The sequence below is a fragment of the Lampris incognitus genome, chromosome 8, assembly GCF_029633865.1.
Source record: "Lampris incognitus isolate fLamInc1 chromosome 8, fLamInc1.hap2, whole genome shotgun sequence".
In the NCBI taxonomy this organism is placed as follows: domain Eukaryota; kingdom Metazoa; phylum Chordata; class Actinopteri; order Lampriformes; family Lampridae; genus Lampris; species Lampris incognitus.
The window spans coordinates 36,022,892-36,048,391 of record NC_079218.1 but is presented as its reverse complement, the minus strand read 5'-3'; the positions used below and the strand labels follow the sequence as shown (position 1 = coordinate 36,048,391).

The following is a 25,500-nucleotide window of genomic DNA, read 5'->3' as shown; positions in this document are numbered from 1 at the left end:
GAAGGAGGGGTTGGGAGTGACAGAATAGAGAAGATGGGTGGACACGCTGTCAAGAGAAGGAACGTGAGGAAAGACAGAAAGGAGAGAAGTGCAGTCAAATGAAAAAGGGAAAGGAGCCTTGTTGGGGAACAGGGATAGAAAGAGAATACGTAACAGGAGGGCAGAAAGAAGTAGATGAGGAAACAAGAGAAGAAGGGTTGAGAGACGAGGGTAGGGGGGGAAAGAAAGGAGTTTTCAAGAATTATCAATGAGAAAGAAGGGGAGTTCCTTCTCAATTATTCTGTTAAACACACTTTGACTGTGAAGTCATGCGACTCCTCCAGACTCCCCCATGGTACAAGTTCATATTCATACATACTATTCACGCAAAGTATCACACATTCTCTCTCCCTGTATTTTTTTTTCATCTCCTTAACACAAACATACACATTCATCATCGAACACACATGCAGCAACATCACATGCTGGTACAAACAAAAATGACACTCAAGTTTACTGAAGATCCATCCATCCATTATCCAAACCGCTTATCCTGCTCTCAGGGTCGTGGGATGCTGGAGCCTATCCCAACAGTCATTGGGCAGCAGGTGGGGAGACACCTTGCCAGGCCATCACAGGGCTGACACATTCACACCTATGGACAATTTAGTACGGCCAGTTCACCTGACCTACATGTCTTCGGACTGTGGGAGGAAACCGGAGCACCCGGAGGAAACCCACAAAGACACGGGGAGAACATGCAAACTCTACACAGAGGACGACCTGGGATGACGCCTAAGGTTGGGCTACCCCGGGGTTTGAACCCAGGACCTTCTTGCTGTGAGGTGACCATGCTAACCACTGCGCCACCGTGCAATCCTTTACTGAAGATGCAAACAAAAAATATAAAGCAGCATTTTGATCTGCAAACTTAAGCACACAGACATGTATGCTCGGTCACAGTAAACATGCAACTGTTATAACAGCTGCAAATGAAATGAGTCAATTCCTAGGAAAAGGGTAAACATTCATCATACTTGTGTTGCTACTGTAAACTAGCACTCTGCAGAAGCACATACACTCAATAACCAAACAATAAAACTAATAAACCAAACCCTCAACAACTACTTGCACACTGTGATTTGATTTTTTTTTTCAAATAAAAGTAAAACACTGGATACTAAGCATCCTTGCATGTGCAAAATGCATCCAGCCTAAATTGCCTATATCACTACACACATTAAAATTACAATCTATACTTTGAAAACTCTTTTTTTACTTCCTTGTTTCAGAGACAAACAGACAAGTCAGTTTTATGATTTCATGCAGTTCAGTGCAGTTTCCAGTGATTCACTGTCTGAGCTCGATGTTCTGTGCCCTGAAGTCAGCTGACATGACAACTTCACCAGAGCATACAGCAAGGCAGGGGATGATTACGCAAGAGCCAGGTTTCATGGTCTAATACAATTTCACTACTTTTCTTGTTCTCTTTTTTTCTTTATTTATTTATTTTACAGTACATTCCATTAGTGATTCTGTGGCTTATCATGTTACTCAATCATTTATTGCCCTTGTCCACTGGCTGCTTCACTGTCTATGTCCCTGCTGATTTGACCAGAATGGGAGCGAAGGCAGAAAGAAGTAGCCCTGCTTTAAATGAATATTAATGGAGCCTTACTGATTTTTGTTGGGTTTCAGTCTTGAAAATGTATGCCGAGTGCCGAGATCGATCTGTGATAAATCTCTGTATTGAAATTAATGATTTGGTGACACGTGGGACAAAAAGGGTATTTACATATTCAGCACTTCCTCCGCTATTGATTAGGAGGGATACCAGCTGGTTGAAAATAAATTTAAAAAAAAGAAATAACAATTTCGTAATCAAAGAAAGTTGAATGAGTTCATCTGGACACAACATTTATTGAGAGAAACTCATCATTCATCTAAGTGACCTCTTCAGTCTCAACTGACTGCAGGTGTCCCCACCCTTATAAACAATACAATGGCATAACGACTGAAACCAACAATCGGTTTCATATGCAGATTGTCGTGACCATTAACTAGAGTTTCAATGGCCATGTGTACTATTCGCAGAGGATTTGGGAATGGTTGCTATCACAGCATTGTAAGATGGTGACAGATGTACTCTTAGCCCCCCCCCCCCCGTTCAGGGATGGTCGTTGCCTCTTTACATAGATGGTCTCTTTGACTCCCTGTTCAAACCAGCCTTCCTCCCTATCAAGGATGTGCACATCCTCATCCTTGAAAGAGTGGCCACTGGCCTGTAGACAGGGGTAGATGCCGGAATCTTGGCCTGATGCGTTAGCTATTCTGTGTCAGGCCAGGACTCCATGGTGTAAATCCATCAATAATAATTCACAATCCACACTGATTGTCACTCTAGGACAAAATCTGTTCTTAGTAAAGAACAGATGTTGACAGTCATAAGTATGATGACTTTCTTACCACCACTAACTGCAATTCAATAAATCAGCTGTGTCCGTTCTTATCTGTGTCAGGCACTACTAGTGCCACATAGGTATGTTAGTGATTTGAAGGTGTACTGGACTTGGTCCAATGTAGAAGAGGCTTTTTATACATCTGGCTGTGGGGGGATAAACAAAACAAAAACAGTACCTCAGAACAAAGTCATCTCTGCAGAATTTTGAAAAATTTGGGCACTAGCTAACCAGGCTAGTAAAGCTGAATTCTTAACTACCCAGATGAAATTTGACTATTCAGCAATATACAATGTGTTTTTCAAGTTTGAACAGGATACAGCTGATGTCAAAGTCACAAAATAGTTACTCTTAGTACATCATATTTTACTATTTTTCACAAATGTAAAATATACACGGATTAGCCAAAACATTAAAACCACTGACAGGTGGATTGATGAAGACTAGCTGTCTGGTCTGAGCCCACAGAGTTAAAGGTATTGCCTTGGCCTCAAAATTTCCCAGATCTCAATCCAATCGAGCATCTGAGGGATGTGCTGGAAAAACAAGTCCGATCCTCTCAATTTACAGGACTTAAAGGATCTTCTGCTAACGTCATGGTGCCAGATACCAAAGGACACCTTTAGAGGCAAGGGTGTACTGGCCATTGGGCATACTGGGACAAATCCCAGTGGGCCGCCACATTGGTCGGCCGGTGGATCATCAAAATATCAACAGACCCTGTGTGCCTGTCATTAAGGGTGTGCATGAGAGCATGCTGCGTGAATGTTCTGGGACTGGGGTAACTGGCCAATCACAACCAAGTCCGTTAATGTGCATCAACATTCTAGACTAATGCAAAAGTGCTATGGGGTGGCCAACGAGAGCCATGGACAAGAAAATGTCAAAAAGTAAAGGAGGGGCCAAAAAAATTTGAGAAAAAAAGAAGGAGGCATTAGAAGAACCGGCTTCCAAATGAAAACATGCATGAAACCGTCCAGACCCATGGCACACCTGTGCTGTGCGTGTAGGTGGAGGCAAGGCAGTGTTCAGTGAGAAAGCTGGGGACCAGCAAGTACTGATTATAGTCCACAGAGTAGTCGTAGCCTAAAAGTGTCAGGAGTAAAACTAGGCTAACTATTTAGCTAGCTAGCTTTGGCATGTCCTCACATCTGTAACATTATTTGTTGTCCTCTGTGGATCCATGAATTAGTCGCGAGCTAGCTATGGCATGTCCACACCTCTTTGATGTTATTTGTTGTCCTCCATGTGTCCATACATCATTTGCAAGTATGTACTCCTAAACGTCCCTTTCAAGTCACATAGCCCATGGTGGCGACTGTGTGCGCACTATGGGGAAAAAATTGACATACTATTTGGGCATCAGCATCTTCAAGTGAACAGCAACGCTATTTAAGAAGAGCAGACCAAAGCGATAAAATGGACGTTAAATTATAGGCTAGGCTAGATGCTCAGTTAAAACTTTTAATTTATATTTACAAAATTACTCCACTGACAGGCTACTTGTTATTATTTAAGTCATGCTGATGACATGTTACAATATAAGTCTGTAACTACTGAAATATGTCCTGGAAGAGACATATGCTACTTTCCATTGTAAAAGCCTTTGAATACATTCAGAATCACCTGTCAACAATAAAAGACTAACTCTTGAGCAGCAGGTTACTAAATCTATTGGGCTATGTCCTGTAATTACATTAACCTCCTCGCCCCTAACTGTAACTGACTGTCATATACACTGTTCATATATAATCAACTCAACGAGTGTGTTTGTGTTTGTGTGTGTGTTTAGGCTGGCTATTACAGCTGCAGTATCCATTGGTAAATGTCTTTCACAAGCATATTCTCTAATAGCTGTTTGCTCGCCGCAACATGTCGGCTTTGCTCTTCAAACTCACTTCTATCTGCCTTCTTCTTTGGGTGCTTTGCTGAGGATGCTGAGATTTCTGTTAATTAGCTATTTTCATGAATACACAATAAGTGCTGAAAAGACATTGGTTTGTTTGTCTATAAATTTTCAAGATTGTACATTTAGACTGAAGTATGAATTATAAAAGAAACTTCTATTTCTTAGCAGCTCAGTAAAATAAATGGTTCCTTGACCAGCCTCATTTCATCAATCGCGTTGCCCTTTCTCCAGAAGAAGTCTCATTTTTATGCCCAATGTGCCCTTTTGGTTGTTTATTCCACCAAAATCCCTTTTTTTATTCAACTTAGGCAAGACCTTTGCAACTTAGGAAACCAGGCAAATTTCTGTATGATTAATATTCTACTGAGACTTTTTGTGCAGAGCAATTTGATAATTAAACAAGCAAATTAATTTTCTTGTGAAAATTAAAACATAGTGTTTGGTCCATTTCTCTTTGCACAAAATAACCGTGCTGATACAGCAACAGCCATGCTGAAGTGGCTTGTTATTCCTTGATTAAAAGTTTCTAATTAAATCAGGGTCAGCGATTTAACTTTTGTCTAAAAGAATCAGAAAAGGTCAGAATGAGAGGATGAGAGCTGGATCCCTAATTGAGAGTGCTCGGGAGTTATATTCAACCTGTCAAGGCTTGTTAAATCACAGACATCATTCAGTGGCTCAGTTCCAAGGGTATTAAGAGACAGTGGAGCAATCAAACATACTGGAAAGAAGCCAGAATTTAGAGAAAGGCTAGACTGTGATGATGACAAATGAAAAGGAGAATATTATAAATGGGAATATGTGGTAGGGGAAGATACAGAGGGAGAAAAAGAGAAGGAGTCAGTTGAGGGGAGAGCATGAGAAGAGATGAAAGTGCAAATGAGATGGACAAGCATGCCTGTGGAAATGACGCACTCACGCACCCACCCACGCACGCACACTCAGGGATTTCATGAAAAATTGTAGCGATGTAAAACAGCTGCCTTGTAGACCCCACCCAAATGGGTGGTGTCAGAGGGATGACAGAAAAGCCCCTAAACATATTGAGAAAAAGGGCCTTGGCACATTACAGATCCATAAGGCTCTTGGCTCCAATAACACACATGAAACAGCAGGTTTTTCTTTTTTGATTCTATATCTCTGCCAGGTGGACAACCTGGTGATTATGTGTTTGGTTGTGCGCGCGCGTGCATGTGCGTCTGTCCGCGGCTAATCTCGCAAACTAGTGGACCTATCAGACCGAGTCATGACTGGATGCGATGCGAATGAGCGAACAACAGATTGTTTCAGTTTGTTTCCCAATGAGGATGTCCTAACCTGCTCCGTGCGTCAGCGAACAGGCAAGCTTATTAAAAATAAAAACATACCCTGGTTCTGTTCTTGCGAAGTTTTGGGAGATGAGTCTGGCGGCTGGTTGAGGACACCTCTAACTCCTCCCTATCTCCTCCAACACCTCTCACCGCCAATTACCCTAACCCTGACCTTAACCACTCATCTTAACCGAATATTCGGTGGAGGTGGAAGGAGTAGGAGGCGTCCTCAGACCGCCACCAAACTATTGGAAGTTTCGTGCACTTGCTCCACCTCCAACCTATTTTTGTTAAGTCAACATTGATGCTAACGTCCTTGACGTTTCCGCTCCAGTCAGCAGTCATTAATTAATTAATTAATGGAAATAAAATGACAGAGGAAATGATTAAAATTTAAGAAAATGTATTTATAGTTATCAAAATTATTATTAGGTAATAGTTATTTAATTTAGACACATCCATTTGCAGGGGGAGAAATCACAAGCGGTGCCAAAAAAAAATAAAATAAATAAAAACCTCACCCCCTCCTCGCGCTGCGACATTACTCGTGGTATATCTGGACAATTGTTTTTGGTGCTTCATCTGCTAGTTTGCTTGCTCACCTGCGGCGAACCGTCAGGGCTTTCTAGGCCTTCGGTGAAGGCCTAAGACTCCACAGAAAAGGAAAACACTTTCATAAATATAATACAATCTTCTAATCAATTTGTTAATATCGCATTGCATTTCGATTTCGACTACACATACGAACTTGGTAGGCTCTGCTTGCAGTCTCTCAGCCAACAAAAAAATCATCCAATCAGCTTTTTCCCTCTGTTGTAACCGTGTGAGAAGACTCCCCCTGCCAGCGCATTCGGCATCTCGAGTGAAGGTCACCGCTGTCTAAATAAATTAAGCGTTAATACTGGATTGATAAATAAGACTTACATACCGGATCGGTCGAGGCCCGGGTTACCAACGACCGCCACTGGTACTGTTAACCAGCAGGGTGTCGGTGGAAACAATGCTACTGTTGAACGAAGGAGAAGGAGAGGGGGAAAGCATGTCCAGAGGCAGCTAGAGAGGAGGAAGGGTAGGCATGTGGAGGTGAGAGTTGGAACTTTGAATGTTGGCACTATGACTGGTAAAGGGAGAGAGCTGGCTGACATGATGGAAAGAAGAAAGGTAGGCATGCTGTGTGTGCAAGAGACCAGGTGGAAGGGGAGTAAGGCCAGGAGTATCGGAGGTGGGTTCAAACTCTTCTACCATGGTGTGAATGGGAGGAGTAATGGGGTAGGGGTAATTCTGAAGGAAGAGTATGTCAAGAGCATGCTGGAGGTGAAGAAAGTGTCAGACAGAGTGATGAGTATGAAGCTGGAAATTGAAGGTTTATTGCTGAATGTTATCAGCGCATATGCCCCGCAAGTTGGGTGTGAGATGGATGAAAAAGAAGAATTCTGGAGTGAGTTGGACGACATGGTGGAGAGGGTACCCAAGGAGGAGAGAGTGGTGATTGGAGCGGACTTCAATGGCCATGTTGGTGAAGGGAACAGAGGTGATGAGGAGGTGATGGGAAGGTATGGAGTCAAGAAGAGAAATGTGGAAGGACAGATGGTGGTCGATTTTGCGAAAAGGATGGAAATGGCTGTGGTGAATACATATTTCAAGAAGAGGGAGGAACACAGGGTGACGTACAAGAGTGGAGGAAAGTGCACACAGGTGGACTATATCTTATGTAGAAGGCGCCATCTAAAAGGGATTGGAGACTGCAAGGTGGTGACAGGGGAGAACGTAGCTAGGCAGCATCGGATGGTGGTCTGTAGGATGACTTTGGAGACCAAGAAGAGGAAGCGAGTGAAGACACAGCCGAAGATCAAATGGTGGAAGTTGAAGAAGGAAGACTGTTCTGTGGAGTTCAGGCAGGAGTTAAGACAGGCACTGGGTGGTAGTGAAGAGTTGCCAGATGGCTGGAAAACCACTGCAGAAATAGTGAGGGAGACAGCTAGGAAGGTACTTGGTGTGTCATCAGGACAGAGGAAGGAAGACAAGGAGACTTGGTGGTGGAATGAGGAAGTACAGCAAGTTATACAGAGGAAAAGGTTGGCAAAGAAGAAGTGGGATAGTAAGAGAGATGAAGAAAGTAGACAGGAGTACAAGGAGATGTAGCGTAAAGCAAAGAGAGAGGTGGCAAAGGCAAAGGAAAAGGCGTATGGTGAGTTGTATGACAGATTAGACACTAAGGAAGGAGAAAAGGACTTTTACCGATTGGCTAGACCGAGGGACCAAGCTGCAAAGGATGTGCAGCAAGTTAGGGCGATCAAGGATAGAGATGGAAATGTGCTGACAAGCGAGGAGAGTGTGCTAAGAAGGTGGAAGGAATACTTTGAGGGGCTGATCAATGAAGAAAATGAGAGAGAGAGAAGGTTGGATGATGTAGGGATAGTGAATCAGGAAGTTCAGCGGATTAGCAAGGAGGAAGTGAGGGCAGCTATGAAGAGGATGAAGAGTGGAAAGGCAGTTGGTCCTGATGACATACCTGTGGAGGCATTGAGATGTTTAGGAGAGATGGCAGTGGAGTTTTTAACTAGATTGTTTAACACAATCCTGGAAAGTGAGAGGATGCCTGAGGAGTGGAGAAGAAGTATACTGGTACCGATTTTCAAGAACAAGGGCGATGTGCAGAACTGTAACAACTACAGAGGTATAAAGTTGATCAGCCACAGCATGAAGATTTGGGAAAGAGTAATAGAAGCTAGGTTAAGAGGAGAGGTGATGATCAGCGAGCAGCAGTATGGTTTCATGCCACGAAAGAGCACCACAGATGCGATGTTTGCTTTGAGAATGTTGATTGAGAAGTATAGAGAAGGCCAGAAAGAGTTGCATTGTGTCTTTGTAGATTTAGAGAAAGCTTATGACAGAGTGCCGAGAGAGGAGGTGTGGTATTGTATGAGGAAGTCAGGAGTTGCAGAGAAGTATGTAGGAGTGGTGCAGGATACGTATGAGGGAAGTGTGACAATGGTGAGGTGTGCGGTTGGAATGACAGATGGGTTCAAGGTGGAGGTGGGATTACATCAAGGATCGGCTCTTAGCCCTTTCTTGTTTGCAATGGTGATGGACAGGTTGACGAACAAGATCAGGCAGGAGTCTCCATGGACGATGATGTTCGCGGATGACATTGATCTGTAGCGAGAGTAGGGTGCAGGTTGAGGAGAGCCTGGAGAGGTGGAGGTATGCACTGGAGAGAAGAGGAATGAAAGTCAGTAGGAGCAAGACGGAATACCTATGCGTGAATGAGAGAGAGGACAGTGGAATGGTCAGGATGCAAGGAGTGGAGGTGACAAAGGCATTTGAGTTTAAATTATTGGGGTCAACTGTCCAAAGTAACGGGGAGTGCAGTAGAGAGGTGAAAAAGAGAGTGCAGGCAGGTTGGAGTGGGTGGAGAAGTGTGTCAGGAGTGATTTGCGACAGAAGGGTATCTGCAAGAGTTAAAGGGAAAGTTTACAAGATGGTTGTGAGACCAGCTATGTTATAAGGTTTGGAGACAGTGGCACTGACGAAAAGACAGGAGGCGGAGCTGGAGGTGGCAGAGTTGAAGATGCTAAAATTTTCACTGGGAGTAACGAAGAAAGACAGGATTAGGAACGATTATATTAGAGGGACCGCTCAGGTTGGACAGTTTGGAGACAAAGCAAGAGAGGCAAGATTGAGATGGCTTGGACATGTGTGGAGGAGAGATGCTGAGTATATTGGGAGAAGGATGCTGAATATGGAGCTGCCAGGGAAGAGGAGAACAGGAAGGCCAAAGAGGAGCTTTATGGATGTGGTGAGGGAAGACATGCAGGTGGCTGGTGTGACAGAGGAAGACGCAGAAGACAGGAAGAAATGGAAATGGATGATCCGCTGTGGCGACCCCTAACGGGAGCAGCCGAAAGTAGTAGTAGTAGACTGGATTGATAGATTACTCAACCAATCAGATTTTGATGTGTAGCGGATGGGCGTATTCTTTCATACTTGCACAGCGTCATAGGGCCATTCAGCCTACGTGACTGATTGTTCGGCCAATCAGCAGCAGCGCCAAGGTCGCAGTAGTTGGTGGCTAATATTAGCTAGCATTTGTGTTTTTGATTTAGTTAGCTAAGCTAGCTAGCCGTGAATGAGAATATTGTCTCAAGGAGAACTCATGAATGATGTGGTGGCAGACCTTTTAGTCACACCATTTTCAAGACGACAGTTTAGGGAAAAGCAAAGGATTGTGGAGATGGGCAGACCAACCCCACAGATAGCGGCTCTGACCCAACCGGGGAAGACGTATGTGCGGCATTTCCAGGCAAGCGGCTACGAAAGGTACCTGTGGCTCACTGGATCCGAGCAAAGCGCAAAACTGTACTGCTGGGCATGCTTGCTTTTCTCGTCAGAGAAGGGGTCACGGAACTACACAGGCTTCCAAAACCTGGCTTGTCTTATTTAAAAGCCAAAGGAGTGCCCTATGACCGTGTGATCGACTGTTTCATCCAGAAAGAAAGGAGAATGGATTTTGTCTTCAAATAGACAACACTGGTGAGTTAGATGTACATATATATATATATATATATATATATATATATATTACAGCTATTTGATTTGCTTAATGTTTGATTGTTTTTATGCCCAGCGGCCCGGCTGGGATGTTTGTTGAGTTTCTTGATAGCATATTTATATGCCCAGCGGGATTACTTCCAGTAAGGCTGTACATTACACCATGTCGCCACACGATGTCGCTGTTGTGAAAGTGAAACGTCAAATAACGATGATGGTGATGATTGTGATGATAACCACTTTTGGGACTAAAACATTGTAGCATGGCGATATGACGGCTGTCTTTGGGTAATTATGAGGAGGTGACGTCTCACCGAAGGCCTAGACCGGAAATGCACGGTCCGCTACTGTAATGCTCACTGTATGTTAGAAAGAGTTGTCAGCCTAAATTTTTTGTGCACGGTTATGAGTGCATGATGAAGAATCTATTGTGGCTGCGGTGATTCAAAACCTTTGAAAAATGTTTGTTCTCAACAGGCACGTAGCCAGGTAGGTGGTTTTCGTGTCTGAACCCCCCCCCCGAAACCCCACGGCCCGTCTGAAATGGCACCAATAATTATTTAGTTATCGTTTTGATTATTTGTCACCGCCCCTCTAGCCTACTCATACACTGCATCTATCGTGCCTGACAGGCGTTAAACCTGTCAGTTAATTTGTTTCCAAACATGATGTATCTTATTGGTCTGTTTCGTAAAACAAATAAAATCACACGCTTTTGATTGACTCAGGGGTCTGACAAGTCAGCTAAGCAACGTGCCACTGGTTATGCTAGCTAAATGGTCGATCTATAGTTTGCTTTTCAAAAGCAATGGAGCTGCCGAAAGCTACCTGTAAATCAGGCAAGAGCAGTAAAGTTAATATTCGTAAAATCAGTGATTTTTTTGTTTCAACGTGTCCCGACTCAAAAAAGAAAAAAAAGAACATTACAGATGATCTGGTCACTAACGTTACCGATTTCCCGGAGCAAGTGTTAGCAGACCCGCCGTCCTCCTCCTCGGAAACGGAGCCAGAGTTAGCAGACCCGCCCGCCGTCCTCTACCTCGGAAACGTTTTCACACGACTTTGTGGATTATATTGGTGGGAAAATATCAGACGAACAGAGAAGAGAAATATACTCACTGGACTGGACGGCCAATATCGGACAAACATTCCCTACAAAACTAGGAGGTAAACTACGTTTCCAACGTCATGGGATTGACCAGTTTAGCTGGCTAGTATACTCAACAAGGTCCGGCGGTTGTTTCTGTAAGCACTGTGTTGCGTTTGCAGTCGAGCATGTGGGCAAGGGAGGGCACAGAAAAGCTGGCAAGCTAATTAATGTCCACTTCTCAGACTGGAAACATGCCTTAGAGTCGTTCAAAGACCATGCACAAAAGGCATATCACAAGGATGCATGTTTGAAAGCGGACAATTTCCAAATGGTTCTCAACAATAAAATGGATGCAATTTCACTGAGGCTAGATTCTGAGAGAAAAAAGCGAGTCCAAGAAAACAGAGAAAAACTCAAAAGCATCATTGCAACGTTGATTTTTTGCGGTCGCCAAGAACTCGCCCCGAGAGGTGATATTGATTCAGGACCAGTGACATTGAATGCGCCAACTCACAGTGACGGAAATTTCAGGGCTTTACTCAGGTTTAGGGCTACATCTGGCCACACAGTACTGTTACAACACTTGAGTAAATGTGCAGCAAACGCTAGCTACTGCAGTCCTGATGTACAAAATGAAATAATCAGCATAATTGGAGATGTGATAACAAACAAACTGGTGCAGAAAGTAAACTCCGCGCAGTGTTTCGCTGTGTTGGCAGATGAAATGAAAGATGTTTCAGGGCGGGAGCAGCTTTCTGTCTGTGTCAGATACGTGAACCAGCATGACAGCCAATATAGCATCAGAGAGGAGTTTTTGTCCTTTGTTGATATCGAGAAGTCAACCGGGTAGGCAATCGCCAATTCAATCGAAAGTCAGTTGACAAATGTAGGCATTGATTTACAGTTTTTACGTGGCCAGGGATACGACGGCGCATCTGCCATGAGTGGCCGTTTACATGGTGCCCAAGCTAAAATCAAAGAGAAGCACAAGCAAGCAGTTTATGTGCACTGTGCCAGCCACAGTTTGAATTTGGTCCTAAACAAGTGCTGCACTGTACAAATGGTGCGAAATTGCTTTGGAATTGTCTCGGAAATCTGCACTTTTTTCCATGATTCGGCTTTGCGGTCTGCCAGTCTGCAACACGAGACGGAGCGTCTTTTACCCGACTGCAAGAAAACGCGACTGACGAAGTTGTGTGAAACGAGATGGGTCGAATGCCACGACACAATATTTACATTCAACGAGCTTTTAGACCCTATGCGATCCAGCCTGCAGAAAATCAGTGAAACCTTCACAGGGGACACATCTGTCAAAGCCACTCAGCTCTTTAATTCAATTGACAATGCAGAATTCATGCTGTCCATGAATGTGAGTGAGAAGATGCTTGCAAAAACCTACCACCTGTCCACCTTCCTTCAGAAGGAAAATTGTGACTTGGTGAGTTGCGTTTCAGCTGCTGATGCTGTTATTAAGCAGGTAGATGAGATGAGGGCTAACTCCGAGATGGAGTTCAGGCAGATTTTCCAAAAGACCTCTTCCCAAGCAGCCAAGTATGGGGTTGAATTTCGACCACGAAGAGGCATGGACTGCAATGAGGATCCATTGAAGGCCTGTGAAAATCACTACCGGCAAAAGCTTTTCATAGTCATGCTTGACTTTTATTCATCACAGATGAAGGAACGCTTCAGCAAACACAGAAATGTGATCTCCAACCTCTGCTCCTTACTGCCATCTAAGGTCAGCATGCCGAACGACAGCTCAGCTCAAGCGCTCTCCAACCTGTATCCTGATGAAGTGTCACCGCATCTGGAAGTTGTAAAGTCATAAATTGACACCTGACGGGATAAATGGAAAGATGCAACTTATGTTCCACAAAATGCCATTGAGGCATTAAATGCCTGTAACAGTGAGTTGTTTCCAAGCATCTTCAAGCTTCTCCGCGTTTTGACCACGCTTCCTGTCACCAGTGCCCATGTCGAGAGAAGTTTTTCCCGTCTGGGAAGGATCAAGGACAAAATGCGCAGTACAATGACGGAAAGACGGCTTAATGGACTGACACTGCTCTCGGAGCACAGAGACATTGTGGTGACGCCGGAAGAGGTACTGGACATCTTTTGCAGACAAAAAAGACGATTGGACCTGCTTTTATAAGGTTAGACCCACTTTTATTTATTAATGCATTGATGATTATCTACGGGCCATTAATACGTTGACATTTACCGTACGGTTGGGTATTAGGCTATAGTATACAGTGTGGGAATTTTATTTACCGGTAGTTTTTGGCAGTGTTGCCCGACCCCCCCCCCCCCCCCCAAAATATGTTTCTGGCTACGGGCCTGGTTCTCACTACTGCCACTCCCTCTCTCCGTTCACTCTCTAGCTCGCTCGAACAACGTTGCTTTCCGCCGCTGCCTGATCTGAGTCAACCGTGCGGGTCTGAGTTTTGAAAGTAAACAAGAAGTCGATCATATTTCACATTCACTACTGATCTCAGCACAAGAGAAGAGGAGGACCACTGGATGAACCAAAAATAATTTGCCTTATTCACCTCGCCACCGTGCGGAACTACCATAGTCTCCAGTATTAAAACTCCTCTGTGAAAATACAATTTCAAGAGCAGGATTAATCACAGTCACAGCTGGAAATCATCTCAGTAGCTACAATAAAACACTTTCCATAGCTGAGCTATGTTTCCTCAGCGTTGTTTTATGAATGAAAGTCAATCAGCAGAGCAGCCATTGGCCTTGATTCATTTTATATCATGAAAACCGTGACGGTTAAACACATTTGAAGTCTTTAATAAGGGCTTTGAAATTATGATAGCCTCATCTCTGTCATTTCATATTAGACTTGGCTGCATTCATGTGTGGGCACTGCACAAAAGTCTTAAAATGGCATGAGAAACTCTGGTTTTTCTGTCCGTGTGTGCGTGTATTTTTCTTCTCCTGGTAGGCAAAAAAGGGTTTGTTGCCAAGTCTGAACACTGGAGAAGGGGAGATACATACACCTGGTGAAGATCTGCACTCTACTGTACTCAAACACACACACACACACACACACACACACACACACACACACACACACACACATATTTACATATAGACAGAAAGAAAGATAAAGTAACAAATACGTGCACAGAAAGACAGACAAATGGACACATACAACATACAACCACACACACAGACACTCCCCTGCCATTATGTATAATTTGGTAGGAAAAAGCTTGCCACCAGAATAAAAGTGAAGGCCATATGTTCCTGGTACTGAGGACAAGGTTTGTGCTGTGAGGCAGGTTCATTTATAAACTCCCAACCCCCCCCCCCCGCTGCCATATTCCATTGGTCTACAAACTAGTAGTTTAAATGAAAAAAAACACACACACTGAGCTGACAGTTGAATTTACAAGTCTTACGCCTTCTTAACAAAGGCACACCAGGCCTGCAATTAGGTTTGATAAAGGTGTTTCTTGTTCATTGCTCCCCTTTGCACAGGAAACATAGAATGACAAATGGCGGTATTTTGCATGGTAGTGTCTGACTGAAGGTCAACCTTATTAGGACCGTGTGAACATAGTGCCACGACAGTGTCTGGTGATCTGAATTATTCCTCTTTCATGACCTTATGCTTTATGTGACATCCATTTTTCTAAAGGTGAGAGGCAATGCTGAACCAACCGCTGTGATTCCCCCCCCTTTTTTTTTTCCCTGAATGACAAGTTGCAGCTTTATTTCTCACTGTGCCAGTGTTGGTGAAGGATTTAACCAGCGGAGTCTTCTTTCTCTTATTAGTCATGAACAATTAATGAAATAAAACAGAAATTGATGTGTGATTATTAAGAGTGTTGGACGTCCGGGTAGCGTAGTGGTCTATTCCGTTGCCTACCAACATGGGGATCGCCGGTACGAATCCCCGTGTTACCTCCGGCTTGGTCGGGCGTCCCTACAGACACGATTGTCTGTAGGGTGGGGAGCCGGCTGTGGTTGTGTCCTGGTCGCTGAAGTAGCGCCTCCTCTGGTCGGTTGGGGCGCCTGTTCAGGGGGGAGAGGGAACTGGGGGGAATAAGTGTGATCCTCCCACGTGCTATGACCCCTGGCGAAACTCCTCGCTGTCAGGTGAAAAGAAGTGGCTGGAGACTCCACATGTATCGGAGGAGGCATGTGGTAGTCTGCAGCACTCTCCGGATCGGCAGAGGGGGTGGAGCAGCGACCGGGATGGCTCAGAGAGTGGGGTGGTTGGCCACATAAAATTGGGGAAAAAAGGGGGGAAAAAATCCAAGAAAAAAAAAATAGTATCAAGACTGTTAATAACCATGGGAATTTTAAACCTTTTTGCATGTTTCTTTCTATCTATCTATCTATCTATCTATCTATCTATCTATCTATCTATCTATCTATCTATCTATCTATCTATCTATCTATCTATCTATCTATCTATCTATCTATCTATCTATCTGTCAATCAATCAAGTTGTATTTTGTATAGCACTTTTTTTTATCTGCAACTTTACAATTAATTAATTCACACACGCACAAATAATAATTGAGGACCACCACAACTCAACTATGACAATCAGAACATATTTGTGGGTGATCATTAATAAAAATGAAGAACAGCAATGGTCCTAGAGATGAACCTTGTGGTATGCATCTTTTTCAGCTTTTCTAAAACAACTAGTCTGTTTCCACTTTTTTTTTAACAGGAACTGTAAGTGAATGTTGTGCATATGTAGCTATCAAATGCACAGAGACCCTTTCAAAAATAAACAAATTCAGAGCTCCCAAGAGAGCTAAATAAGAGCCTGGTATGCCATTGACAAAACAAAACCACAGTTCAGGATCTTTTTATTTTTGAGGCCAAAACATATTCAGTGGTTTTTCAAGGCAATAATAAGGTATACAAGCCACAAGATGTTTGTGGTGTTCACCTCTCCAATGCTTAACTCATACCTTGTATACACTTTTCCAAAGCAAAGGAGCCCTGAGCTGTGTTTACAATATTAGAATATTAGAAGTGGAATAAGCCAGCTGTTGGCAGTTATGACAAAAGATCATGCTGATAACCTTTACGAATTCAAACTGGGGCAGACATTAAAATCGTTGGGTCTTGAAGTCGACCCAATTACAGGCAGCTCTTGACAGTTTGCTGAACAAAACGCAGGCTGCAGGCCATGCCAGTCGAGAAGGTTACAGACTTAAACAATACTCCCAGTCATGGAAGTGCCTGCAGAGTTGATCGTTGCTGTAATTATTTTTAATGATTTAGCCATCAAATGCACCACTGACAGCTGTCCAGGAGTTCAATAAAAATCACCATTAGTAATGACAGAGAGACATAATGAATCATGCCATTAACATAAGAGTGTGTGGTTGTGTGTTGGTACATATGCTGCGGCATGATGTTCACCTGGAATGCATATACTTCTCCAGTGTCCACGCTGAGATGGGTTCCTTCCTCACACAATATTATGATTTTAAGAAAACTGCTACAGCCAGGCAGACAATGCTTGCTTAAGTAAACATTTGTCAGCTTTTGCTGTTATTTGTAAATTTTTGAAGTCAAAGAATGAAAGAAAAGGCAGTTATAGTCAAATGGTCTGCTGCAGGCAACTCCACTAGAGAAGGCAGTTTTACACAGCATTTATAATCTCCAGGGAAGATTTTGTAGGGCATGGGGTTATTATTTTCAATGTACTAACACTTTTATTGATTTTTCCAGACCCTCCTCTACCTGTAATGCACAAGTGAGTGCCTATTTCTACTTATGTCCTAGTTGAATGGAGACGCACAACACAATTGCAGTTACTCCCAATTAAAATGTGGTCACAAAATCCCTGAACACCGCCGAAGGTAATTTGGGCAATTGGATCACAAATTGTCCTTAGTGTCTTGGGTGCATTTACACTTGTATCTTTATTTGGCTAACCTGTATCCAATTATATCATTAAAATCACCTGACACAAATGTTAATGCCAGGTGTAAAGGAGGGCAATGTGTGACTCACAGCTCTCTATTTCCAGTGTGCAGTTTTGCTCATCCAGTGGGTATCTCCTCAGGTCCATCATGCAAGCGGCAGTGGTCGTGATCCTGCAAAAAAGAGAAGAAAACACTCAGACCTATACTTCATACAAGAATCAAACTGGTATTTCATTTACTTTGTACATCATTTGTACACAATATTTCTGAAATATCAAGGCAAGGAATTAAAGATGGAGAGGAGCCTTTGTCCCTGCATTTCACTTTTTTTTAAGACATGACAGTAAAAAGTAACAGCAAAGAGGGTAAATATCTGCATTAAGATGTTACACACGTTAAATTCGCACCACAGAAACTGTTTTTAGTTCTGAGAACACAATCTTTTTGAGCCACCAGGACACAAATGGATTTCAAATTTCTCTGATGTTTTGCGTCAAAAAGGAGAATCAGTTTTACCTAATGACAAAGCCCATTAGACAATTGAGTGAGTTATAGTATCATAGAGACGGGTTAAGCTAATTTTTCCAGTTGTTTTTCACTACTGTTCACAAAAGGATGAGCTGTCAGGCGTCCGGGTGGCACGGTGGTCTATTCCATTGCCTACCAACACGGGGATCGCTGGATCGTGTCCCTGTGTTGCCTCCGGCTTGGTCAGGTGTCCCTACAGATGCAATTGGCCATGTCTGCGGGTGGGAAGCCGGATGTGGGTATGTGTCCTGGTCGCTGCACTAGCGCCTCCTCTGGTCGGTCGAGGCGCCTGTTCGAGGGGGAGGGGGAAGGGGAATTGGGGGGAATAGCTTGATCCTCCTACATATGACATCCCCCAGGGGAAACTGCTCACAGTCAGGTGAAAAGAAGCAGCTGGTGACTCCCCGTGTATCGGAGGAGGCATGTGGTAGTCTGCAGCCCTCCCTGAATCGGCAGAGGGGGTGGAGCAGTGACCGGGATGGCTCAGAAGAGTGGGGTAATTGGCTGGATACCTTTGCGGAGAAAAATGGGGAACCCCCACCCCAAGAAAAAAATAAATAAAGGATGAGCTCTGCATTCACCATGTCATTGCAAAGGTGCAGCAGATGGTCTGAATGGCATTGATGTTATTGGTCCTTGATCAAAATCTCAATCAGTCTCTCAAGCCTGTGGCTCATCAGATAACTACAGCTATAAGCCATACTGCTCCTTAACGGTTTTGGCCTTTCATTGTTGCATTAGAAGTGTTTATCATACTATGGACCCCATACCTTTCAGTGTATGCAGTTAAAATTAATAATGTGATGTGGTTACTGATAATAGAGAGGGACTCTCTACTCTCTATTATGCGACGCCAATGTGGGTATGCTTCTGTCAGACAGATGATCAATATAATTATAGACCAACGTGACGATGTAGTTTGATGACGTTTAGATTACCTGTGCTGAATGTCCGAGGCTCTCATTTTCACAAGGGTGTGGACTATTTATTGGTGAGCTGATGGCACATGAACCGCAACGGCTGCTGCCGCTTGTTTGTAGTCCAAGAAAATCAGTGTCAACGGGTCTATTTCTCTGGCTCCTACAGCCAGCGATATTGGAGCACTGTTTCACTGTAACACTGATTGATTGTCCGGTAGAACATCACATGGTTGTCTCATTTCAAATGGATGAAATACTGCAACATCTTACAGATTGCTGTTTTAAGTTTATTTTATTAATCCCCTTGGGGAAATTCAGTTACTGCAAATTAACCCATCCTAGCTGTGATCTATGATCTAGCTAGGAGCAGTCGGCTGCCGCCTTCATGCTGCGCCCGAGGACCACCTCCAGTTCTTTTCCCATTGCCTTACTCAGGGGCACAGACAGGAGTATAAGCCCTAACATGCATGTTTCTTCTGATGGTGGGGGAAACAAGAGCACTTGGAGAAAATCCACCGTAGATGCAGGGAGAACATGCAAACTCCACATAGAGGATGACCCCCAAGGTTGGACAACCCCGGGGTTCGAACCCAGGACCTTCTTGCTGTGAGGCGACAGTGCTAACCACTTCGCCACCATACCGTCTTGCTTATTTTAAACCTCAACTGAAATATTAATGAACAAAATCAGTCCTTGTTCACCAACTTTACCATCGTCCCCCTTAGAAAAATTCTGTTGAACAAGATGTATCAAGTGTGCACTGAGAATAGGGATCAATATAAGATCAAGAATACAAATGTATCTATGAGGAAGTCCAGCTGCCTTACACAGTTCGGAGTGCACTGATAAATGTTGCAGCTCTTGCCTAGGGGTGGGGTGTGTGGGATTATTGGGCCAAAGCTTATCCATGTCCCAGTTCCAGCATTGCTAATCCTACTGGTTCTCCGCCTCTACCTGAGACATAAATCATAGCAGGTTTTCCTGCAGTAGGGAGAAAAAAAATCTTTGCATCAGCAGCAAAGCAATAGTCTTCAGATTACAGCAACACAGTGACAGGACCAATACACCAATGGCACCAAGTCAATCACTGCAATGAACCCATGACAAAGTGCTTGAATATCATGACATTTCTATAAGAGACATGGTCTACCTCTTTAGACTCACACACTATAGAGTACAGTATCAGTATAGATCACATTTGATACATGCCACCTTTTTAAATGTCAAGCTTTAAAATGCACCAACTCCCACATCTCAAGACACTAAAGAAGAAGTTTAATTAATTTAGTTAATAAGTTATCAAGTATAGGACAAGGGACACTTTCTCTGCAACTACTCAGTTAACAAAATTATTGCTATTATGCTTAAGAACTGGAGTACTATTATCATTTTAACATTAACCTGCTAGTGAATTTATTATACTGACCATGTTCATTAACTAAAGGTCTCAGATTTAACATTCAGCTGACAAGTTTTCTCTAGGGAAATACTTTGAATGACAAACAAATAAAACATAATGTTTGAAAAGGCTGAAATTGATCTTGCTTTAGTCTAAAGCACCTGGGGTGCCCCAGTGCCATTAAATATACAGTATGTAACTGGAGTATGTGGAGAGAAAAAAATTCAATAAAACTGTAGATTAGTATCTTCGTTTTAGCAGGATGGCCTGGGGGTGATTGTATAGATGGATTTGTGAGTTTGACCCAAAAAGCAGAGTGGGACATCCTATAAGTATGACTCATGAATCCTATTCTACTTTTCCTCTGGCAGAATCTGCATTAAAAAAAAGGCACAAAAAGATCAGCATCGGCGGTCACTTCGGGGCGAGTATGACTGTCTTCTTTCTAGATCAATGTGGACCTTCAGGTGGGTGTAGAGGCCGATCCTGGAGCTGCATATTTTGGGGCAATGTGAGCAAGGGTGTGAAGAAGTGGTTGAGGATGTGGCTTGGGCCTGTCTGCTAACTCGCTCCTTTCTGAGTCTGCGCTTGTTTTCAGTGGCACGGTGGAAGTTGTAGCACCCAGCACCCTCACGGACTACCTGTTTTTGTTGCTTGTTCCCAGGTGTTCAGGTCAATTGATGTGGGTCTTGATGTTATCTTTATATCACTTCTTTTGTCCTCCTAAGGCACGGCATCCTGTCATGAGTGCGGAGTAAAGGACTTGTTTCGGAAGGTGAGAGTCAGACATGTGGAGGACATGGCCAGTCCATCGCAGCTGATTTTGTGCGATGGTGGCAGTTATAGTAGGCATGTTGGTCTCTTTAAGGATGGTGAAGTTGGTTTGCTTATCCTCCCAGCTGATCTTAAGGATCTTCTTCCTGAGGCATCACTGTTGGTATGCCTCGAGTGCCTTCGGGTGCCTGCTACACTATGTGGTCCAGGTTTCTGACCCATCCAGTAGGGTGGGAAACACATACACACACACACACACACACACACACACACACACAGATCCTCACTACCATAGCAAGGATAAATTTTGATTTTTTTTAAATATATGGCTTTATTATTTTTTTAAGTTGTGTATAAAATTAAAGATAAATTCATAAACCAGCCCTTTGAAGTGAACTTGACATGTTCAGTAATCATAGAAAAGGGTAGCCAAATAATCCAGAATCAGCACTCCAGAAAATGTTACATAATGCAAATATGTGGCCCACTGTGGTAAATATTTAGGGAAGAGGAAAATAGGTTGTGATCTGATGGCTTTTTTTTATATACCTTGATATTAGACCCAACATGTACAGATCACTGTTGTATTCCATTCAGGAATGAGTTATTTTTAAAAGATGGCCATTGAAAATGTAAAAAAAAAAAAAAGAAGTTTAGTTTAGAAGCTTTGCCAGTGGTTTTAAGCTCATCTCTCTCAGATGTTAGGCATATCATATCTGTGTGCAGGCAAGTGTTCATGTACTTGAAGAGTCCGGACCAGAGTTTAAATGTAAACTTTAGCGCCAACAAGGGGAGGGTTCATAAACTGTTTATGTGACGCTGGAAACCTTGCGGTGTTTTGAGTTTGGTGAGCTGGGACATAAATGTTTTAGGTGTCCATGCAGAGAGGCAGGGGCAGCTGAAAGCAGTGAAGGCATGCCCGCTGCAATACAGGTGAAGCACACACAGCACCCAGAAGTGCATGTGATGTATAGGGGCCTAGCGATGGGCCTAGTGGGGCTATACCACCGAGTGCTGGGGGAGAGGGAGGCAGAAAGGAGGCACAGGTGGAAGAGATGGAGGTTGACATTCTTTCTGAGCAGCAGGAGGTGGGACAGGTTGTTGAAAGGAGAGGCAGGAGGAGGGAAGCAGGGCAGGAGGGGAGGTAGAGGTCAGAATGATGGTAGAAAGGTAAGTCTGGAGGGTCACGAGGAGGGCAGTAGTAAGGCAGGACAGGCAGCCAGGGAGGGATGAACAGACAGAAGAGTCAGGAGGGGAGTCAAAGTGTATGGACTGCTCAGATTGCTCTGTAATGTCAGAGGCGCCTGCTAGTCAGGTTGAGCAGGGGGATGTTTATTCAGTGGCAGAATTGGATACGTTTTTGTAGGTGACCAAACATAGGAAGAATGTTGACGTATCAGATTATTTTCCTGATGTTAAAACGTTTTGGAGGTCAGTGCAGGGGATCACAGCCACACAGGAGTCTCCTAGTTGGCGAGTGACCCCTAGTAGGAAGTATAGGTTGACGAAATGGGCCACCACTGTAAGGAAAAACTTAGCTTTGTCTAAGGATTGATGTTGGATAGGTTGGAAAGTAAATGCATTACGGCGGGGCGTCTTTTTTTTTGGGCTCTTGGTTTTCACCTTTTCTCTTCCTTTTCTTATGGAGGTTCTGTGTGTGTGTGTGTGGGGGGGTTCTCTGAACATAAACTGGGCCAGAGATGGGGCTAAAAGGGTTGTACATGTTGACTGTGTGAGACAATGATGATAATGATGATAATAATGATGATGGTGAGACAAAAACATCTGAACATAATGTTTTTTGCAAGAAACACGGTGATGGCCATGCCAGTTGCATACTGGAAGTTTAATGTAAAGCTCTTGCAAGATGTCACCTTTTGCACCACTTTTGGGGAGTTCTGGCAGAGATGGAGACAGAAAAAAGGGGATTTTGAGTCCCTAAGTCAGTAATGGGATGCTGGTAAAGAACACATTAGGCATTTCTGCCAGCAATACACAGACTCCTCAACTGTAGAGGTCAAGAGACCACTGGCGAGGCTGGAGCAAAGTAGGGGAGATGGAGGCAGAGTTGGTTGCAGGGGTTAATATTGGGCATGAGTGAACAGGGCTGAGTTAAGCAGGGAATGGAGGTTCTGTACAAGGTGACCTTGACAGTCAGACACCTTGGGCAGTTATAGGAGGTGAGGGAACACACGTGGCAACAGTATCTGCCGAGGCAGGACATGGTGGGGTTCAGGTGGAGGGTTTTTACAAAGCCCCTCTCCCAAAAAAGAGCTGGGGATTTATAGTGGAGTGTGGCCCATGGGGCTTTGGCCACTAATGTTCTTCTCCATAGGGTGGATCCTAATGTAGGGGTGGGCTGCCCTTTCTGTAAAACACCTGAAACGGTCTTTCATGTTTTTATTGAATGTATTGTGTGACACCATTATTTGACCTGCTGTTGATGGTAAGCGGAAAGCTGGGGGTGAGGCTGTGAGGTTGTACATCTTGAGGGTGAGGTACTTGCATAGGAAGAGAGCAAAGTGTGCATGTGAACTTTTTGTCTGGCCAAGCTAATGTTGCCACATGGCTTGCAAGGAGGAACATGGTGAGAAGGAGTGGGTGTGTGGATCAAGTGACTTTATTTAAGGCACTTGTCACCGCATGCCTGAGAGCAGACTATGAGTATTACAGTTGGGTGAATAATACCGTGGGCTTTGAACATGTCTGGTGTGTAGGGAGGGCTGTATGTTTTGTTGGGGAAGGGGGCTTGACTACTGTATGTTTGTAATGGTTGTTGTGATCTATAAGTATGCAACCATATGTAAAACTGAACAGCCTGTAGGGATAGTAGTGAGGGTCTGATGGTGGTGGTGTGTGTGTGTGTGTGTGTGTGTGTGTGTGTGTGTGTGTGTGTGTGTGTGTGTGTGTGTGAGCAAGATACTGTGTGTGGGTGCGACAATTTGTGAGGTTTAGGTTGTATGTTAAGTTTATAGGTATGTAAATAGTTTGTGTTGTTTCACTCTGTTCATTAAAGAACGTCAAGTCTCTCTCTCTTTCACTCTCTTTTCTGTGCCATTTCTCTCTCTCTCCTGTTATTTCTTTTCTCTCTAAATTCCTTTGCAATCTTTTGAACGATTTTTTTTGTTCCCATAATTGTCACATCAAGGTGTAAATAATTGATTGATCCTATCTTTCATCTAAAGCCACCTCAAATCCAAGTCTAGAAGGCACGTTGCATTCAAGATGACATTTACTGCTGGTTTGGCAACATCTTGCTGACGTGTGTCAGCTAGTCTTTGAAATTCCTTTGAAGATAGTCTTTGAAATGATTATGCAACAATACACAGATACATTAACTACACTGGTGTAATGGAGGGTATACGCAGGTTTATGAAGTATCTCCTTTTTCCCTGTCAATTTACAGTATAATCACCTTCTTCTTCTTCTCCTTCTCCTTCTTCTTCTTCTTCTTCTTCTTCTTCTTCTCCTGACTTATTCCCTGTTTCTCAGGTGTCACCACAGTGGATTTTTCAGTTTCCATCGATACCCTGTGAGGACACACCACCAAAGGTGATCGTTGTTAACCCGGGCCTTGACTGATCTGGTATGGAGCCTTGACCGATCCGGAATGGTCTTGTCAGTCTGCATAATGATTTGCCAAAATTTTGCATCGGATGCCTTTCCTGACACAACCACTAACCCTATGGATGGGGGCACAGGTAAAGTGCTGGATGGCATCCCAGTATTAATGGACTTGCACCCATGCCTGTCACCACTTACAGTATAATATAATCACCTATCAGCCAAAAAGCCATTGAAATATATAGGAGCGTATCCCCATTTTCTCCTTAGTGATCTACCCATCTAAGTCAGACTATGCCTATCTCCTCTTGATTAACCATGGCTATTTTGGAGGGAAGATTACACCCAACTTAGTTTATTTTTTGTTGTTGATTTTTATTCACTAAAGCTGTGTTCTCTGACTCAGCAACCCAGTTAATCATGGAAATAAACCACATCTATCCATCCTACTCTGACAATCGTCTATGTTTAAGTTTCAGGGACAGAAAGGATCTGATGGTCAGGGTCTACAAAGGCCAAAACTCGATCTTTATTTGGCTGCTCTTGGTCAAGTCCCCCCCCCCTCTCTCTCTCTCTCACACACACACACACGCAGAATAATAAAGACATTTTTCTTATAGTTACAAAGGAGTTTTTTTTTTCGGTGTCTACAGCTCGTGGCTAATTCGTTTCTATTATTCAAGGTGGACATATCAGGTCTGCAAATAATAAAATACTTTTCTGTATTTTATTATTTGCAGACCTGATTATTATTTGCTGACCTGATATGTCCACCTTGAATAATAGAAACGAATTGGCCACGAGCTGTAGACACCGAAAAAAAAAACTCCTTTGTAACTATAAGAAAAATGTCTTTATTCCCCCCCCCCCATTAGATGATACACATATGACATTTATTAGAGTTTTTTTTATATATATATATTTTAACTGCCTGTCCTTCCAACTGTGCCCCAGCACCACCCCAATATATAATTCACATAAATTACCTTGTTATGTTTTTAATGTATGCCATTTCAACAGTGCCCTGGCCCCTAAATGCTTTTCAAAACAAACCCCAGTCCCATTGGTTGTAATGTTTTCTACTCCTCCATTGGTTGCTGTGCAT

The 25,500-nt window shown here is 43.5% G+C and overlaps 1 protein-coding gene across 1 annotated transcript in view; it reads right to left on the bottom strand.

Moving 5' to 3' along the window:
- LOC130116606 (gamma-aminobutyric acid receptor subunit beta-2) overlaps positions 1-25,500 on the bottom strand; it is a 125,168-nt gene that overhangs the window by 22,601 nt on the left and 77,067 nt on the right. The window contains exon 5 of the mRNA XM_056284569.1: positions 17,299-17,381. Coding sequence (XP_056140544.1) covers positions 17,299-17,381 — 83 coding nt within the window. The remainder of the gene's footprint in view (positions 1-17,298; positions 17,382-25,500) is intronic.